This window comes from Neodiprion lecontei, chromosome 4 (genome assembly GCF_021901455.1).
Source record: "Neodiprion lecontei isolate iyNeoLeco1 chromosome 4, iyNeoLeco1.1, whole genome shotgun sequence".
Taxonomy (NCBI): Eukaryota; Metazoa; Arthropoda; class Insecta; order Hymenoptera; family Diprionidae; genus Neodiprion; species Neodiprion lecontei.
The window spans coordinates 14,755,407-14,771,226 of record NC_060263.1 but is presented as its reverse complement, the minus strand read 5'-3'; the positions used below and the strand labels follow the sequence as shown (position 1 = coordinate 14,771,226).

Sequence of the window (15,820 nt, the reverse complement as noted above, 5' to 3'; positions counted from 1 at the left end):
TAATTGATTATCAAGAACGAGAATCTAATGAGCACGTTTCTTCATCTTTTTACTTTCTTATTTTCATATTTTGAATTAAATTCTTTTTCTTGCTAAAATCTCGGAAGCTATGTATATTTCAATGCTCTCACCATGCTTTTAAAATTTAAAAATTGAATTTAGCTGAATTGAGAACATTATTATTATAAAGAAGTGATCGATCATTATATATGTACAAATTATTTAATAGGACTGATTTTTTTTTTCTTTTCAAGTTGTAAGTTTTTTTTCTGTCTTATTCTCGTTATTACGTTTACTTCTTGTGTAGCAAGTATTTTTAGCTTCTACTATTCTTTTTAAATAATTATAGCATGATGCCAATAATTCATTGACGTCCCAATGCCGGTACCTTCTTTTTCATCGTCTCTGATGATTTTTAGCTATTGATAGTTAAATTGATTTATTATTATTATTACTGTATTTTAATTCAACGACCTAACTTTACCCAGAAGTAATTTTTAATATTTTCGACTAAATATACACTTGTAAAGAAAAAAAAAAAGAAACTTAAAAAACGAAACAAAAGAAAAAATATATAAAAAAAAAATGTGAGGGCAACAAATTCTATAAAGTATAATAATGTGATTCCTCTCAATTAGTTACTTATAAATTTATAATAACTATTTTAATTCGTTAAATTTACAAATTGTATATTTTTTTTCATAAGAGTTGCAAAATTTTTACTCGTCCATCGTCATAGATTACAACATTATATTGTTTGTAAGTATAATGAAAAACATTTTAATATTAGAAGACAGGGTATACTACCTATAATTGCGGCATGCAGTACGTCTGCCAGGGATTGAAAATATATCTCTTTAATTCACGGTGTGCTTTCAATTGATATTTAGAATAAACAATTAGTTGCACTCTCAACAATTATCTACCCCCCCCCCCCCCCCTGCTCACATTGCTATTATTTTACAAATTTTTCATTAGAAAACGAAAATTCCTCTAAAGACGATCATATATTCCCTAATTTTTAAGCAAATCAATCCCCTGCGATGAAACAACAGTGAAAATAAACCTTAATAAAACAATAAGTTTAGATATATATATATATATATCAAATATTTCTAAATCGTGTGTCTTCATTTATTTACCTAATCCTTTGATTTTCCAGAAGCTCAGAATACTCAAGAAGGTAATGAAAAGTCTTGCAATTGGGAAAAATTTTATTCGCAGATCAAAAAAACCCGATTCTATAAATAATAAATCATACGAGTCCATCAGTTAAACAAAAAAAATTGTTTTCGACACGTATTGTCACAGCTTACTATCTCACGAAAGTTCCAAAGCTACTGGGCACCGAGTAGAAGAACTCTAAGACTATTCATGCTATCTGTTTGTCGAATTATTCGGTAATGTACTACGAATATATATCGGTTAAAATTCTTGCCTTTTTGAACACAACATTCTATAAAAGTAAGGTAAAGCGCACTTTAAACGGATTCAATAAACTTGACTGCACTTTTAAGAAAAATGGGGTCCTTCTTCTCACCTGGTTTCTATAGATTTTCCAAATTCATGTAGTTTTCAACATATTTTATGTACAATATAAGTTGCCTATATATATCACACCATACTTCTTAGGATACGTTTATTTGTTTATTGACGGACAATACGCGAAACGTCGCCTATTCCGGTAACAATTGTTTATGATACAAGTTCAAAAATTCCCTCCAAGATCTTGACTGAGTGTAAGTGGATGACTAACGAATTATGGAAAATACATTAAAGATCTAGCACGTTGGAGCAGAGTGGGAAAAAAAAAAAAAAAATCAATTTCTGTACCATATTTGTGTACTATTATCCTTTAATATTACTTAACGTTTTTGGGTGTCTGGGTTTTAGGTTTTTTGGGCGGTCTTTCTGGACCCTTTTGCCCCGTCATAATAGCCTTTACTTCAGCTGCATCCAACGTTTCATATTCAAGCAAAGCCTCCGCCAGCTGTTTGTGCTCTTTTGCATGAGCCTTTAGTATCGCTTTGGCGCGGTCGTATGAGTCCTGGAATATATTTCACGGATGAGAGATAGAGAGAAAAAAGAGCGATATTAAGATAAGATAACAATAACGAAACATTAAACTCTACCTGCATTATTTTTTTAATCTCCAGGTCGATCAATTCTTGAGAATACTGACTAAATTCGTTTACTGTTACATAAGTTAACTTGTTTTCGGAATACGTTCTAAGTCCAACTTTCTCTGACATCCCCAATTTTTTTACCATGTTCATAGCTATGTCGGTGGCTCTCTGAAAAATATACGAAAAATAATTCATATCGAGAACGTACTAAGGAAATCGAAGGACAGAAAGCATCTACTGACTTCCAAATCATTTGATGCACCCGAGGTAATTTTTTCGGCTCCGAAAATCAACTCCTCCGCAGCTCTTCCCCCCATAAGTGTGTCCATAATAGCGAGTAAATGTTGTTTTGTGGTGTGATACATTTCTTTTTCTGGCAGGTAAGCGGTCTGCAAAGTGAAATGAGAAAAAGTAGCGAGCAGAGCATTTTTTTTGCAATACGATCAATTTGCAAGACTCATAATAAATATAGCTTCAACGCACGTGTCCCAAAGTTTCTCCGCGGGGAAGAATCGTCACTTTATGCAACGGAAGTGCACCCTCAGTATAGTAGGCAACAATCGTGTGACCACCTTCGTGATAAGCCGTTATGAGGTTACTCTGCTCATCTGGTAGCCGTGTCTTCCGCTCTGATCCCATTAGAACTTTGTCTCTGGCTTGTTCCAGGTGTTTCATGCTAACAGAGTCTTCGCCGTCTATAGTAGCACGCAGAGCGGCCTGGTTTACCTATGAAGAAGAATAGTACATTTCTATTATTACCGGAAGTAGTGCATAATTTCGTATCAAGCATTTTTTCAAACAACACCTACCATGTTTTCTAAGTCAGCCCCAGTAAAGCCAGTCGTCCCTCTTGCCAGCACCTCGACATTGATATCGTGACACAATATTCGCCCAAGATACAGATCGAGAATCTCCACTCGGCCAGTAAAATCAGGAGTTGGGACTGAAACTTCGACATCAAATCGACCCGGGCGCAATAGAGCTGTGTCCAAATCCTCTCGTCGGTTTGTGGCTCCCAGAACTATGACTCCTGCATTCTGATGGAAGCTACGTCGGTTTAAAAGTAGAATGTAACTAATTTTCGTGTATGTCGTTTAGTATTGAGAATTATTAATTCACCAAAAAATGCTTACCCATCCATTTCTGAAAGCAACTGATTGATGGTCTGGTTTGCATAAGGGTGAAGGAAGGAACTTGTCCTCTTTGCTCCTACTGAATCGATCTCATCAATGAATACGACACAGGGGGCCCTTTCTTTCGCCGCTTCTGGAATAAGATTTTTAATTTTTAGCACTGAACAGTAGCAAACGATCAATTATAAGTACTTGGTTCAAATCGTAATCTCATTACTCACTGAATAAGTCTCTGACTCTCCTGGCACCTTGACCAACAAGAATTTCGTCAAACTCAGGGCCAGCTGCATGAAAAAAGGGAACTCCAGCTTCTCCAGCAACTGCACGAGCCAGCAGAGTTTTTCCTGTGCCCGGAGGTCCGACGAGCAGAACTCCTTTGGGCAGTTTGCCTCCGAGTGCCGAGAACTTGTCAGGAGATTTTACAAACTCGACGACATCTTTCAGTTCTTGTTTAGCTTCATCGGCCTGGTAAATTAGTTGAGAAAATCGATAAGAATAGCAAATAGATGGATTATCTAATGTTGTTACAAAGGAAACTTAGTTTTTCAACCAAGCTACTAAATGCTACATTATTTTGATGATGCTAGACCTTATTCATTAGCAACTTACCCCCTTGACATCGTTGAAAGTAACATTGATGTCATCGGCACTGACTTCGATCTGATTGCCCAGTGGAAATCTAAACACGCTGCCGCTTGCACTTGCTGAAATGAAAAACATGTCATTCATTTTCATGCCAATGGAGGAAAATGTTTTTCGATAGATCTAAATATGAGCAACAAATCACATTTTCTTATTTCAGTATCCTGATTCTCAGGTAGCTCGTTCGAAAACTTGAAGCTTATCATTACGTAAATAAATGAGATAAGAGACAACAAGGAGGAAAATAAGCGTTTAAATAACTTTAAAACACTATTTGTAATTACTGTAGCAAAAACAATGATTAATTCTGTTAAATAAATATTACGCACCATAAAGTGTCACTCCGGACATGAGAATAAGAGTCATCAGTGCCAAATATTGAATTACTTTCAACCATCTTTTAGTACGCGTAGGATGGATTGGCAAATGTCCAGCCAAGTAGCCTTCGACGAATGCGACTTTAATACGCTGTTGTTCACTTGTAGAAAGCTGGGTATCGGTAAGCAAAGTTCGCAGGTTATCCACCTGAGATAACTCAGTCGTGCCACCAGGTACTTGGACTTTCCCGACCTGAGGTATGGAAATAAAATATTGCAAGTTTTAATGATTCAAAAAATTTCATACTTGTCGATATTTAATCATCAAAATTTTCATTCTATATAAGTAGACTAAAGTTTCAATCTCAAACCTGATAATCCGTTGTAGATCTTCCCATCCATCGTCTAATTCTGGCTGAAAGACCGGGATTTCTGTCCAGTTCAGCCTTGATATTGTGTTCGGTTTTAAATCCTCGAGTAATGGTATTTAAGTAGAATGGCGCCATTGCACAGAGATTATGCCTATACCGGTATGGATTCTGTTGATAGTTCAAGCCTATCCTTTTGTTTTCATCAAAACTATTGCCCGATGTATAAGAGATCCTCCATTTATTACTATCGCTTTTAAACCTGGCACTAGTGCCATTTGAAATTTTCGATAAAATTTCCAGCAATTCATTTCTATTTAGTTGGAGAACAGTGCCCAAATATTGTGGATTTATTTTCTTCACCGGCAATTCGGTGCAGTTCCTAGCCGCCTGATAGAAGAATGAATCCGTTTAAAAAATAAACGACTCCTTGACATCGTTAAAAACGATATCATGTCATCCATGATAAGCATAATAACGACAGATAGCTTTACCTCGACGAGGCTCTCGCAGCAAATGGCGTTTCTCTCATTGTTGCGTTTTTCATTGTTCTTAGCTCCAACTACAAGACCACGACGTCGAGGAGTACAGGCCGCTGTCAATTGAGTAAGGTGAAAGAGCACCTGGAAATCATTTGAGATGATACATAGGTTAGGAACGAAATTTGAGGACCGACGGACAGACGAGATGATGGTATCTGCCTAAATTGTTAATAATTTCGGAAACAGTGAGCTGGCAAGATAGTGAGGTGGGAATGATTACCTGGTTGTGAGACTGTAGTGAAATCATGGAAGACTTTTGGTGTTATTCTTCTTTTCAGAGATAAAAAATATGGGGAGGGGATGTAACGTAGCTGATGAGTGACAGGGAGAACGATCTCAAAAGTATCTTCTGCTACTTCTTCCCTTCTTTTCCTGATATACCTATTATATTGGTATGTGTCGTTTATTTTCGTACGACTATCTAGGTTCTTTCCGGAGCGAAACTGCCACAATGTCAAATCTAAGGCAATTTTTACAGCTTGTATTGTGTGCATGGACCGTTGAGGGACTGAGACATCGAAGATCAACTTTTCGTCGGTTTCGACTCCACGATGTTGTGATAGCGGCGTACCGCAGTGCCACCATTACGTGTGCACGAACTATTCCCGCGATTCAAATCTAATCAGGGGTTAAATGTATGTAATATACGCTCACGTAGGTTACAAACTGATCGAAAATCGGTTTTCGTTGCTCGATTACTTTACCACGTATTTTTTTGTTCAATTTTGTTTTCATGACAAATTTCAGCCATATTTTTTTTTCCAATCTGACATTGCAGAGTTGATTGAAACAATTACCGATCGAACAGAAATTCTGATTTTAAGAAAATGGCTGATAGTTAGCCTCTCTGCCGCCAAGCATAAAGTATATAACGAACATATGATTGGGTTGTTTTAGCAGCGTGACTGGCCTGGCGCTTGCACTTGGCATATACAAGTAATATGATCTAAGCGTTTGCACAACCTCAGTCGAAGTTCAAATCAATTTACGTGTACAAAACTAAAATGATGTTTCAAGGCGCATAAAATGTTAAGCTGTCGTATTGTACATACATTTATAGTTTTATTTCCTAAAGCTCTCATGTTTTGGTTTATATAGGTACAGTGTGTCATGATATGTATACATACATAATCACACATATTGCATCATACATATATGTATATATATAGGTATATTATGTTGTGACGCTCAGCAATATTTTTCTTCACCTCATGTAATAAAAATATAGCTGTTATTTGAAAATATATTTCTCTTAATAAAATATGGAATGAAAATTATAATATATTAAGCAACATTATATTATACTATACATTACATAAGCACTTTGACGCTGAATCATATTCTCATCGTTACTCAGGTACACAAGAAGCGGAGCTACTGAAGTAACGATTTCGTAATCACGGCAAATTCTCAATATCATATGAATCAATTATTTACTGTGCGCATTGATGATTTACTTCAATGATTGGTCTCGTCAAGCAGTCTGTCTCCAACATTTGCAATTTGAAATAAATTTTGAAATCAGAAACTAAGACACTTGCTTCTTTTGAAATTGAATCCTCTCTTGAATACTTTTTTACTATTCAATACATACTGATAGTCTTACGCGATTGATTCAAAATCATAGCTAGTCGTATAACGGTATTATAGTTTTCACATACTCATTTAAAAAACTGAAAGGGATAACTATTTACAAACAATATAAGTATGTAAACGTACACAGGTTATTATACAATTGTATGTATAATATCCAAAGATGTGGTAAAAAAATTTACGGCGATATTTAAAAGAAATTCTATTGTTAAATTCTATTCGTAATATGCCATTTTCCATGTGAGTATTAATTTGTGTTTATGTATAATATTTTCTCCTGTTCCTTTGATCGAATTCGATAACGGTTTTCTAAGTGGTTCTTTTTTTTTTTTACATAAATAACGCAAGCTATATTATTAAACTTTACGCTTTAGAATATTGAAAACTTAACGAATTTTTGTTTCACGGTGTAAATGAACCGGACGTCTTTTTATCTTACATGATCCACAGGCATTACAGTTCATTTATTTTTGCAGATTCTTCCGTCGTCCATCTGTCATTTGAATATTTTATCGTACTCTGACAGCAGACATTCGATGACCAAATTTTGCTGCATAAGATCTAATGCCATATTTGCACTTTCAACCCTAGGCCACATCAATGTTGGCCCAAATACTATTGCCAAATTTGGTATATGCATGCGGTTATACTTCTGGTACGAGGTCACCCTAGGACGGAAGATAGAATAAATACAGTAAAATACAGTTTATCCATACATCATTTCGTTATGTACTCACGATAGATGATAAAAAGAAAATTCAAAGATTTTCACTCACTTCAATAAATGTTGCAGCAATAGTTGCAACGTGTCGTAATGCGGCTGAGAAAGCCCCCGAACAATCTCCCTAAAGACTTGGATTTTCTCTGATTTCTTCTTAGACACTGAAGTGGAGAAGTGATTAATGAGAGTTTAAAAAGTTTTAATAAAAATCATTGCGTGATTGTCGAGTTACTTACTACTTGCCCTTAGAGCCCGTTCAAAAAACTCATAGGGAATAAGCGGCTCTTTCAATTCACGGAAAAATAATTTCAGAGCTCCTGTCAGTACGTGGACGTCTTCCTCTTGTGCCAAGATATCAAAATTGTTCTGGTCTACTTGCAAACGAATTTTCTGAATTTGACTTAGATTCCCACTTGCTCTGTACAACCCGTCAGCTTTCATATTTTCCAGATTGCTTTCCAATATTTCGATGCAAGATTTCACAAATCTAGGTACCATTGGAGGCTCCCGTGAGCACACGTCTTTCAAATATGAGCCAAACGCCGGCTCGTCTGGAGAGAAGCAATTATCATATATGTATAAAAGGAAAGTGAGAGCAGAAAATTTTACTTTTTTAACCATTATTTGTCAGGCGTAGAGAACTAGGTAATTTAAATACCTTTGTATATACCGTTCTTGACGAGGGAATCCATCGTTGGTCTCCTTTGAAAGAAGCGTTTTAACTTTGCTTTTATTTTTGTTTGACGTTCAGCCGAGGATCCACTGAGATCTTCAGTCGAGCCTTCGATCTTTTTAACTGTGTGTACGAAATTATACATTATGGATAAGGGCGTTCAGGTTGTTATTAAAAATCTGAATACATGCATCGGGCCAATTTTCAATGGCATTAGCCAATTCAATCACCGCATCAACGTCTTTGTTTCGTTTTCCTATTGTAATACTTACAAACGCTAGCGATATTACCAATTGCTGCATCCACAATACAATTGTTAAATTTAGATCTTTTCGTATTCATTTTTTGTCAAATAATACAAAACGACTGTTCACTTACTTTTAACAGATCTTGTTCGTCCAATTTTTGAGACAACTTTACTCTCCTCGATTGAATTAACGCTCAGAAATTGTTTACTTTTGGTATCTCGCGGCCGCTCTAAGCTAGGAGGTGTTTGAGCTTCAAAACCAGAGGGCTGGAAAAATAAGATGAAACAATAGTCAAACAGTCAGTTTTTCTCATACTAAAGAATAACAATACTTTAGATATTCGATTCAATAAACTGTTGTGATCGAAAAAATTAACAATTTTTGAATTAATTAGGGATAAGGGAAATCTATTGAGCGATTAGGAGAATGACCAATAGAACTTACGAGATTGTGGATGACATCATATATCTCTTTGAACCATTCGTTAGCGACTGTGGTATTGTCGTTTTGAATTAAAACTTGTAGACCAAGTATAGTGCTGATAATGTAAACATTTTTTCTACTGCTCACTTTGTCATCAGGTTCTATAATGGCACCATTAAGATCCACAGATATATCTGGTTTTGCTGCTGCCGATTGCCCCGATTTCTGTGTTGTGATTTTATTGGAAATGATTAAACTTTTCGTCGAAATTTAACTCTATTTTCCTTACCATAGCGGAAAAGCTTTTAGCATCTTTGAAGAACAACAAGAACAATTCTGACAACACAACGTACGACGTGCTCCAATGTTTCCTCAACTTTTTACCATTTTCAGTTATTTTAGTTCTCTGTAATATTCCCTCCTTAAGAATGCACTGAAAACGAATCACAGTATATATAGATATAAATTACCCACTATGAAAAAGTGTTACTTTTCGAAGTCAACGAGCTGCTGAATTAGTTTCCACTGTTCAAACTTTACCATATTGCCATCGAATAACTGCGGCCAATCATGCGAAAGTGATCCTGACCGACGTGCAGCAAGTTCTTTCTTAGTTGGTCTTTGATTTCCCACGAGCAAGCTGCGAGCTTTCCCAATTCGGAGTTTTTCGCTGCCTGAATTGGTCCTGAGCTCAATATTGTCATGATTTCCCTCCATATTTCTTAAGGTTGGCTCAGTAGCTGGAATGCTGGGAAGTATCCACGATGATTCGTTGCTGTTTTCCTCAAAAAAGTAAATTTTACCTTCCGCATCATTGGATGAGAACCACTGAAGACACAAAATTGCATTATGTTTAAATCGTTGCTCGCTGTATAATACCGAATGAAAAGAAACTTTGCATTAGTTAAACAATGGTTGCTTGGGTGGAAACCAAACAGCAAGTTCGTATGCTTGCAGAAATTTCCTAGTTACTGCAGACGAATTTATAACTAACTCATGGCCAAGGATGGAAGTTTCTTTTCCTCTATAATTACCTGTGTTATATTGTAATCGGTATTTGAATACACAAGATCGCAATATTCACTAGCGCACTGAAATCTAATTTCCCTTAACCAATCAAAAGTAGAGAACATCGATTTTATACAGACACGTTCAAAGTTTGCAAGCATTTTATTCTCTAACTCAGTTGGAATCCATTTGTAACTTGGTCGATTTGTTTCATTTGAAGTAAGTTTTTCCTTCAACTGAACACCACTAGGTACGTCTTTGTCAGTGCCCTGAATCATTCTACTGCAAAATACGCGAAATACCCGGTCAATTCTGACAATGCCATACACCATTTACTTTTTGAATGTAATTTGACATCTACTTCACTGTCTTATCATTACGTACGCAACGTTTCTTGTCTGTGTGACCACATCCTTTCGTGGTCGAGTTCTTATACCTAAGCACGTCAGCAGAATGGGCTTTACGTCTACCACATAATTGTTCCCAAGTTACGAATTGAGAAGAATGAACGTTGAATGAATCTGATTACCGAACTTGCTCGTTAATTTCAAACATTCAGAAAAATTCCACCTTGGCTCAGCCCCGTTAACAAAAGCATACAATCATTTCTTGTGTTTGAAACCTAAGAAAATTTAACTGTACAGGTTTACTAGAGTGTCAGAAGTGAATAAACAAAGAAATGCTGCATAATGCTCACCTTCTCTCCCCATGTATTAACAAAGCAGATTTGTTTCGACTGTTGATCGTATTCTTGGGTCCATCCCGGCGGTAGATTTACAAAATTTTCTCTATCACGATCTACGGTAATGGGACTCGAGGTGTTGGAAACTTCAGACAAAGCATAAACCTCGGATTCCGATTGGCTAAAAAGTGCTTCGGAACTAATATTCGAGCTAAGTATTTGCTCGTCCGATATGCTTCTGTCGATGACGGGCAAGCTCTCGGAACTGACGACAACTTTGGAATTGATTTTGCTGTCTGAGCTAAATGCCAAGCGTTCGTTCCTGCTGATGGAACTCTTTGGAAATGCTTTGTAATGGAGATACTCGTCCGAGCCGCTATCAGATGTGCATAACAAATTTTTGAAGCTCACAGCAGTGCTCTTGTTGGCATCAAACACTTTTAGATTGTTAAAACCTTCGTTCAGATTTTCGTAACTCCTTGATATCGACGGCGGCAGGACTTGAACACTGGCTTGAACCCCTTGATGCGAGCATGGCGATTCAGCCCCAATACTTTCTCGGACATCTTTCATTGGCTGGATTTTGCGACAACTGGGAATAGGCTTTGCAACCGACTTGTGCAAGGCATTTTGAGCCCCATCTGCTCTCTTTGAAGCTGCTAATGTGTGCTTTAGCTCCCTGTTTACCAATAATTTAATATTCTCAAGACTCTGACTTCTTCGTTTAGTCCTCAATGTCGGCGAGATGCGAGAACAGTATTCGGAACCTTCATGTCTTTGGAAGTGTTTGTAATACTCAGGCACAGCGACACAATTGAACGTTGCTGACTTTTTTATCTTCCTTCTCCCAGGCTTTGTGACACTTTCCGAGTGCTCATTGTCGAAAGTCACATCTTTGGTAACAACTTGACTCTTCTGTTCTTGTTTTGACTTAAAGCTGCCTCTGTAATTCAATTTCGATTTGAAATTTTTCCACATTTCACTATCTTGGTCAACATTTATTAGGTCGTCTCTACTTTCCAATATATCTATCGCTGCGGGCTCGATTGTTTCCGTCTTTGTCGTTACCCTCTTTTGATCAGCGCGACCCTGAGGCCATTTATTTTCGGTTGGTGTAGATTGTTGTGTATCGCTATCTACAATGGAAGTTCTACTGGCAGGTAAAAATTGTATCTCACTTGCCAGTTTTTCCAGTGATGGCGTCAGCTTTATCTTTGTATCCACGTTTTTTATCTTCAACTTTAGCTGTGGTCGTACCTTAGTTTCGTTTTTCAATTTGTTCAAAACATTTGAATAACTTGGCTTCTCAAATTTAGCCAAATTATCACTACTCTCCGATTTAAACAGCTGTGAATTCTGCTGATAAGACAATACGTAATGCTCTTTATCAGCAGATAAAGTCGCTTTCCTATCACTCCCTTCATCCCTGACATTAATCGGCATTCTTGATTCGTCGTTCAGTATGTTTGCCTCCTCGTATTCGTCCTGTCGTTTGGTAAACTTACAGGAATTATTGATATCAGTTGAAATTGAACAGACTTCGCTGTTGGTCAGTGAAATTCTACTCTTTGGTGATTTTGATTTATTGAATGTAGATTCAGTTTGTGCCAGGTTCTTTGGACTCTTTAAAGGTACTATCGTGGTTTCTTTCTCTTTACATATTGAAATTTCTGGCGGTTCTTTAATATCATCTTCACTTTTGAAGTCCGCTTTCGGGGAATTGGAAACTGTGGAATTCTCGTGTTGGGATGTATGAAGATCGTGAAGCTCTTGAGTGAGCTTTTCAAGTGGATCAAATCCATCCTTAATTTCTATGCTTCTCAACACAAAATTAGAGGCATTGTCATCTACTCGTTCCTTGCGAATCTGGGTCAATTCACTCATCAACTCTTCAACAGCCCATGACTTTCGTTTGTCATTTAAAATTCTCATTGCGTTCTCAGAATAATCAAATGTGCTACCACTGCCCTGCAGGGATGGAGAAGTCGAAGACATTGCGACTTTATTACCAGCAGAAATCGGTGAGCTGGGCTTCTTCTCAATATTTGGTGTCACTGCGCAACGATCGGTGCTGTTATTGTCGGACCTTTTTGTCGCGATGTTCTTTTGTACAGATAATTTTGATTCTTTTGTGGAAGGTCTCGATCTTGGACTATGTTTAATTAACGAAGAATCTAAATTTACACTTCTGCAATCATCAATAGACTCCGTGCAGCCTGTAGGGTTTGTAAGATTCATCGCTGACTTTTGGCAATGGGAAATACTGTGCAGAATTTGCTGCTGAGGCGGATTTTGGTATTCAAATAGGGTGCGGTCAGGTTCTTTAGCCTCCTTTGGTGAATATATAGGATAGTTTGAAGCTGGTGCTGATTTTCCATCTACATTTTCCATCACCGTGCGCATAACATCTCTTGTTTGAGAGTTTCTGGCAGATGTGTTGTGTGCAGAAGTATCTTGTGACACATGCATACTGCTGGAAATCTTTCTAACGACATTTCTGAAACGTTCTAAACTTTTCTTTTCATTTTTAATTTCGTTGCTTTTCTCATTTCCTTGAAGGCTCTGCTTCTGTTGGACAATTCGATTCTTGATCTCTTTCATCCCTGCATCTTCGAAATTTTTCAATCTATTATACTGTTCTAAATTCTCAGGACTTCTCGATCCATCCGGCAACATCTTAACGGTAGTCGAAAGCCAATTCTCAACATTTCTTCTCCTGGCTGAATGATCTCTCGAAGTAGTTTGAAATATCGCATCATGTTTACCCGGGCCTGTGAATTTATTGGGCGACGAAACACTGCCCAATTCAGTAACGTATGTCACCGGAACATAAAATGACCGTTGTTCCTTATTCCGTATCACTTTCCACCAATCATTATTGGTCTTTTGTATAAGATAAAGCCTCTCATCTTTTTTTATAGCAATTTGACGACCGTCATTAGTTCTGTACTCAAAGTCGTGCTCCACTTTCAAATAGGAAGATTCTTCAACATTTGCGCCACTCATCTCAATGCAAATTTACATGTTTCCAAGACCCGGTGAGATGCTGCCGAATAAAAGTATACACAGATCTGTATAAACCATAAATCAATCAATAGAGAATAATATTATCATCAGAGATATTTATGTATACAATGTGTTTACGTGAGTCGTATGTGTATCATTTGAATTGGAGGTTATGTTATGCAAAAACTTGACCATACGGGGGGTAATTGAGGTATAGTCTAAAAATGTATGCGTCGTTTTGAAAATCGAAACGATCGGATAAATGAACAAGTGATAAACGGATAATGTACAATTTTTAAAGCCAACGCCATATGTTTGGTAAAATGGGCAATTTCATCGAATATAAAAAACAAAAAAAATGTATACGTATGTATACGGCAGCTATATTCTCAAGCTCACCTTGGTGAACATTTTTCGGACAGACGAACGGTGTTTATTAGATTTAATATTTACGTTAGACACCTGCGGTTCATTGTTACTTTGTTATCACTTGACAGGCCGTTTATCACGTAATCATACCTGTCCTCTATCCCGAAGCACGCACAACATACGAAATTCGATCGATATATGTCATTTTCACCCTGTGTATCTGATACCTATGAATAATAGCATTTAACACTACCACACAAGTTGGTTAAGGAAGGCCACGCCCCTTTCTCTCCTATGCCATGGCATTCACTCGCGTGACGTATCTGTACATATGTCACCGCATAAAACTTTACTGACTTCGTTTATTGCATTTGCTTGCAACGCCGAAGCAACGACTATTTTTATCACGATGAGGTATATCAGAATGAAAGGTATGCGTCATTTGTGGTTGACATTTGAAACGTTTAGGTTAAAGCCCAAACTTCCCTTCGACTTTCCAACAAATTATTTAGTTACTCAAAATTAACGCAGCTGCAATTAATCGTGAACCGTCTCTAAGATTTTTTTATCGTACATACGATCCCTGCGCATATAGCGTAGAGTTCCTATGTATCTACTAAATAGATCAATTTGAAACATTAAACGGAAAAAAACAAACCCAGTGACTGTTTGCGGCCATTGGGTAACAAAATTAGTAGTACCGAAACCTTGTAGTCTGCCGGTTAATTTTCCTCGACGTCATTGACAAACTATCTAACTATTCGGGAACGATTAATTCAAATTCTCAAAATTTTCGATGAATAACATTCAAAGTCTAGCATCCTTGAAACAAATTTGAATTACACGATTGAATTTATAGAAGTCATGTGTAGTGCACCTGAAATCTTTGCTGCAAGGTAATTTGAATAATTACAATGGTTTAAATTGAAGAATACGAGATTCCATATTTAGGTTATATCATATTGTATATATGGATCAGGAATAAGAATATTTAGTCAGAATTTAATGCAGGAATTTATTTCTTCTTCTTAAACTTTGTTGGCACTTCAGGTTGAGGCTTCTGCCAGTCTAGAGGCTTGCGACGATACATTGGCCATGGCGGAATCGTGACTATGCCAGCCAAAACAAAACCTGCCCCCAAAATGTAAATAGTTTGGGAAAATTGCTGTATTGCATAACCCCAAACAAGCCCAACCACCTGGAAAAACAAACATTAATATATTGACTATTCAGCAATTTCAGTTATACAATAAAATATGAATTTAATAAATCAACTTACTCCAAACAATGTGACAATTACCCTGGAGAGTTTTTCTGCCCTGGCTTGCCCGTCATAGTCCTTTAAAAAGTCAAAAAGATACACACATAGTTAATTACGGCTAATTATACTGGCCCAGAAGGGAAGATCAGCAAAATTAACGCTGTAATGAGAAACTGAATCATCCTCCATCGAACCACTGATAAAGAAGAGCTTAGGATTTTCTGAATAACTTCTTTGGTATAAGCATATAATAGAAATATCGTGAAGTCGACGGGAAAGAGCCAAATTTCAAGTGATTATCAGTTTAATTTGATATTGAAGCTTTCTGGGAGGTTATGAACTACTGCATATATGAGATATTCTATACGTTTGATTTTAACAGTCTAAGTCAATTACGAGGTGAGAAACGTACCATGTGTGTTGGCAGGGAGTCAAAGAAATCCATTTTTATAGAATTATACAATAATTTACTGCCCCTTCACTAATATTTAAAACCCACAGATGGTGACCCGCATGTGACGTTGCACACAGTTCTTACCTGAAGTAAATCACAAACTTACGAAATGTTATAGAAAGTACAGCCGATGTAAACTGTATTGGGTGTAGATCAGTGATAATAACGATGTAGGTGACAAAACTCGAAGGAAAATTTCAATATTTTTGGACAAAAATTTAAACTCGCCTGCGGCAGTTGAAAGAACCTCATCG

The 15,820-nt window shown here is 36.9% G+C and overlaps 3 protein-coding genes across 8 annotated transcripts; all 3 read right to left on the bottom strand.

Annotated features, from left to right (window-relative positions):
• Positions 1 to 1,569: 1,569 nt before the first annotated feature.
• Positions 1,570 to 5,764, bottom strand: LOC107221398 (ATP-dependent zinc metalloprotease YME1L). The gene is made up of 12 exons (XM_015660376.2): positions 5,349 to 5,764; positions 5,081 to 5,209; positions 4,590 to 4,976; positions 4,231 to 4,471; positions 3,869 to 3,963; positions 3,481 to 3,724; positions 3,260 to 3,392; positions 2,936 to 3,173; positions 2,610 to 2,852; positions 2,369 to 2,515; positions 2,133 to 2,294; positions 1,570 to 2,047 (listed from the first exon to the last, which is right to left on the bottom strand). Exons 1-12 carry the CDS (start codon positions 5,373 to 5,375, stop codon positions 1,862 to 1,864), a joined length of 2,232 nt encoding a protein of 743 aa, XP_015515862.1. The 5' UTR covers positions 5,376 to 5,764; the 3' UTR covers positions 1,570 to 1,861.
• A 1,214-nt stretch (positions 5,765 to 6,978) lies between these two features.
• LOC107221394 lies at positions 6,979 to 14,633 on the bottom strand. 6 transcript variants are annotated; one of them, XM_046736191.1, is made up of 11 exons: positions 13,882 to 14,633; positions 10,492 to 13,547; positions 9,327 to 9,614; positions 9,076 to 9,219; positions 8,808 to 9,011; positions 8,494 to 8,629; positions 8,388 to 8,411; positions 8,101 to 8,238; positions 7,679 to 7,993; positions 7,498 to 7,603; positions 6,979 to 7,389 (listed from the first exon to the last, which is right to left on the bottom strand). In XM_046736191.1, exons 2-11 carry the CDS (start codon positions 13,480 to 13,482, stop codon positions 7,218 to 7,220), a joined length of 4,518 nt encoding a protein of 1,505 aa, XP_046592147.1. In that variant the 5' UTR covers positions 13,483 to 13,547; positions 13,882 to 14,633; the 3' UTR covers positions 6,979 to 7,217. The 6 variants fall into 6 exon arrangements, with proteins under 6 accessions (XP_046592147.1, XP_046592146.1, XP_046592149.1 ...); XM_046736190.1 differs by having other exon boundaries at positions 10,492 to 13,522; positions 13,882 to 14,627; XM_046736193.1 differs by having other exon boundaries at positions 8,113 to 8,238; positions 10,492 to 13,522; positions 13,882 to 14,627.
• Positions 14,634 to 14,769: 136 nt separating this feature from the next.
• LOC107221379 (signal peptidase complex subunit 1) lies at positions 14,770 to 15,685 on the bottom strand. The gene is made up of 3 exons (XM_015660343.2): positions 15,525 to 15,685; positions 15,131 to 15,190; positions 14,770 to 15,049 (listed from the first exon to the last, which is right to left on the bottom strand). Exons 1-3 carry the CDS (start codon positions 15,555 to 15,557, stop codon positions 14,867 to 14,869), a joined length of 276 nt encoding a protein of 91 aa, XP_015515829.1. The 5' UTR covers positions 15,558 to 15,685; the 3' UTR covers positions 14,770 to 14,866.
• Positions 15,686 to 15,820: the final 135 nt, after the last annotated feature.